The sequence below is a fragment of the Crocodylus porosus genome, unplaced genomic scaffold (genome assembly GCF_001723895.1).
Source record: "Crocodylus porosus isolate Cpor-Errol unplaced genomic scaffold, CroPor_comp1, whole genome shotgun sequence".
NCBI lineage: Eukaryota > Metazoa > Chordata > Crocodylia > Crocodylidae > Crocodylus > Crocodylus porosus.
The window spans coordinates 47,819,163-47,823,198 of NW_017728950.1; the positions used below are offsets into that span (position 1 = coordinate 47,819,163).

The 4,036-nt window shown below is 40.7% G+C and overlaps 1 protein-coding gene across 5 annotated transcripts in view; it reads right to left on the bottom strand.

Moving 5' to 3' along the window:
• DENND4C (DENN domain containing 4C) overlaps positions 1 to 4,036 on the bottom strand; it is a 185,910-nt gene that overhangs the window by 21,201 nt on the left and 160,673 nt on the right. For all 5 annotated transcript variants that reach the window (XR_002104642.1, XM_019554799.1, XM_019554801.1 and 2 more), the window contains 3 exons: positions 2,898 to 3,073; positions 1,541 to 1,723; positions 463 to 652 (listed from right to left, as the gene is read on the bottom strand). Coding sequence is in view for 4 of the 5 variants with exons in the window: in XM_019554799.1 (XP_019410344.1) it covers positions 463 to 652; positions 1,541 to 1,723; positions 2,898 to 3,073 (549 nt within the window). In the remaining variant the exon portion in view is untranslated. The remainder of the gene's footprint in view (positions 1 to 462; positions 653 to 1,540; positions 1,724 to 2,897; positions 3,074 to 4,036) is intronic.

A 4,036-nucleotide genomic window follows, 5' to 3' on the forward strand; every position in this document is an offset into this window, starting at 1 on the left:
GAACCCATGCTGGTTACCCCTCAACATCACTTCCCCTGCAGGGCTCTCACAAATGTGGCCCTTGATAATTTTTTCAAAGACCTTCCCCAGGATAGAAGTGAGGCTGACTGGCCTGTAGTGGCCAGGCTCCTCCTTCCTCCCCTTTCTGAACATAGGGACCACACTGGCCCTTTTCCAGTCCTCAGGGACTTGGTTTGAGTAAATATAGTATTTCAAACCAAGCAGTACTGTTCAAAATGCCTGGAGACAAGGGGAAATACGCTTCTCTTATTAGAAGATGATATTTCACTTTCCAGGCAGTAAATAGAAGGATGTTCCCCATGAAAATGAGGGAATACATTTGAGGTTGACAGGACCCCAAGCAATGAAGAACGGCAAGTTACAGTTAGACTCAGAAAATGCTGTTTATACTACAGTTCACTAACTTACATCAGTCATCAAGGGTATTATTAGCAAACATACCACAACTTCTTGCAAACTGTTTGGAAGGCTAACTGTTGAAATTCCATGAGATGGTCTCTGTGACAGATCAATATTTTGCAGGGGGCCCCCCACACTATGGCTCCGAGTCAAAGACGCTCCTCGTTTTTGTGGATTGTTGCCAGATGTTGTCACTGCTCTGGGGCCCTTACTCTGTTCTTCAGGCTTATTACTGTTTAAATTTCAGAAAAGAACATGTCAATATATTACTTTTCAGCAACAGCTGGTGATAGGAGCTGGAGGAAGACTATCAGTTAGGCATCCCCAAACTATTTTCATCTACTGAAAGGAAAAAATCCAGTCATTTGGGTGAATGCAACACAAAACCTCAGCACAGTATGAAGTAACCCAAAACACATGGGAAAATATGCATGTAAAAACAGAAAAAGGAACAGGGGATATTTTACTTTCATTTTAACTCTTAAAATTTACTATTATGGAGCCTCTATCTTGTCTAAATATTTGGCACAGGAATGGATCCAGGCAAAGACTGGAAGATGCTCTTTTGTCAGCTCAAACAAAAAAAAAACCCCACTTGAACACGTTTCATATCCTTTGACATCCATCTAATCAGTAAACTAAAGCAAGTTCTTGAATTGACTAATCATAACTAATGAGTGCAACTCATACAGTAAATAGCACATTATGAACACTCTCAGGACTGTCTGTAGGCGATGCATTTAAAACTTGAATTATTTTAAAAAATTCAATTGCAGAACAAGAAGCCTGCTCTGAGATGAAGTGCAAGTAAGAAAGGCAAAATCCATAGCATAATATTTTAGATGCAAATACAATGCTTGGGTCTCTTTGAGAGACACGTGACACAAGAGTTTGGCAAGAAGAACAGATCAAAATTGGTTTATTACATTGTGTAATATACCTGGTCTTGGGGCTCAATAACAAGAATGACTCCTGTGCCCTCTCTTACAGGGTATCATTTAACATGCAGTGGGATAAGGCTATGCCAAGTGTACATTTTTAAAGAAATAAAACAGTTTTGAAAATGCTGATAAGTTTCTAAATTAAACCAAGAACACCTGTATCCCTTTTTCTTCCTTACCGCTGCTCAGGTGTAGAGCTTGTTTCTTCAACTATGGTCTGGTTGGAGCTTGGATGATCTGAAAAACTTATCAAATCAGCAACAGCAGAGCTGGATGCAGGTTTCAGCTCCAGAGGATCAGTAGTTATTGGAATGTTACCACTGTGTAAACTATCTCCAGAGGTACTTGGTTTCAGAAAAAAGCTAAATGATAATAAGGGAAGATTAAGAAAATGGTGAGGAGGAAGGTTAATGTTATACAAGTATATAAACACTGAACTGACTTTCCAAATACCTGCAATAGAAATTACACAAGGGAAAAGAAAAAACTGGAGTTCTATACAAAGAAACACAAATCCAATATTAAAACTTGGGGTAAGCTCTAGAATACAAATAAAATGCTACTCCTCACTACCAGAATACATCAAAGAACAACTAAAATTAGTCAACAGAATATTCTGTCTTGGTGATTACATAGATCGCCAAACAAGAAAAAGATTTAACCAAAATACTGTTGAGGATGGGTATTTTAAATTAATAATAAGATTGTAAAAATAGAAAGATGACATATTAAGGGTCCAATACATTAGGAATGGATCTGATTTTCCAAAGATCTTTTAAGCGTAAGTTTTATCTATATTTTGGCTTTTCTGGCCTGCTGACAGACACAGATGCAAAAATGAATGCTACCTGATAGCATTAAGATGTGCCAACAAAAGTCACAATTATCTTAAGAGCAATGACAAGTTATTGAGACAGAACACAAAAATGCTGGTGACATTATAGGCAAATAGGCTCTTCACTGTCATTTGGTCCTTCAAACTGGCCAAACTAGGCAGTGACTTATCATGAACCCATGCAGTAACATGACCTTCTTAAACCTGGTCATGGAAGAAACCTTATTTGCTGAAGTTTAGACAAGCATTCCAACAATAGAGCAAAAATTTCTTCAATTTTTGTTTATTTTAAAATCATTATACATTAGTGTAAGTTTTTCTGTTTGTTTTTTAAAGGAGATACAATCTTCCAAACAGCAACATTTATGAGGGAAATGCTTCAGAAAATGAGACATTTGAAGGCATAATCAAGTATTTGCCTTGATTATGCCTTAGGCCAGCCCAAGTATTTATTGTTTTCTGGTTACTATACCATAAGGCTCAGTGGTTCAGGATCTTTTTAAATTTGCTTTTCCTGTTTGTACAACCACAACCGGGAAAACAGCTAGTGATTTGTAATGGCTGCACATGCAGTAAAAAGTATCTTTATTTTTCCAAGTTCCCTAATAAGTCCTCATTACCAAAACAGACAAAATGAATGTGCAAAATCCATGTGCAGAATTTAATGGAAAAAGGCAACAAACTTAGAAAAATCTACCAACCTAGCAGAGCCACGCAAGTCTTTAAATTCCACATTAAGAAGAGGTAAGAAAGTGCTTTTACAGAAGGGACAAGTGGTGTTCAAATTAGAATCATCTGCAGTCCATCCAGCCATAATTTCTTCATCGTAAACTAAAGCTTCACATGCTCTACATTGTGAGCAACTTGACATCAAAACCTGCAACAGAAAACAAGGAACGTAAATACTTCAAAGCCTTTTAAAACCCAGCTGTGTCAGTATAATGCCCACCCTGTCCCGACAAAGAAGTGTTAGAACAGTCTGGAGGACCTTGGTTTTATTTTCATCACTGTCACCTTAAAATGCTGCTCAAGGTTACACGTTATCCTTTTTTGTGCATCTCTTGCCTATAAAATGGTAGTAATGATGATCACCATATATTAACTGCACTGATCTTTATGAAAAGCATGCAAGTGCTAAATACATTTTTAGTAGTTACATACCACTTTAAAGCTTTTAAAGTACATGATGCATAAAAACATTAACCCCTGAAATACATCTCCTGCATGCATACTATAAAACTGTACACTTCTGCTTTTACTAAAAAGCCTTTATCGGAAAGAATACATTTTCCTACTATTCCCCGGTAGAAGCGCCATGCTTTGATTGTTTTGAAACTGGACTAGAGAAAGTGCTGGAACATCCTGACAGGCTCCAGGAGCGGTGCGAGACATGTGGGTGCAAGCCCGCTGCACCCCCACTCCCCCAAAGGCCTCAGCAACACCCAACTGGTGTGGAGTGCCCCCGCCGACCCCCAGCAGCAGCTGGAGGTAAGCGGGGCCCCTGGTGGGAGGGACTAGCCCCAGCCTAGCCACAGGGAGGCGGCTAAGCCGGAGCTGAGGTGGGTCTCGCCCCGCCACAGTCCCTACTTCGCCCAGCACCTCAAGGAACCTTGCAAACAGGCCGTGCAAACAGGCATGCTCATCTGCCCAGCACAAGTTAGTGTGGAATTTGCACAGGATGGCGAACGGGAGAGCCCGCAGCCCTGCTTGTGTGTCCCCGCCCTAGGGAAGCCAGTCCCAGCTGTAGCCAGCCCACCAGCGGCATGACACGGATGGGCATGCGCCGCAACCCAAGGGTCCCCTTGAGGCCTGCGGCCCCCACATCTGGCACCTCAGAGAC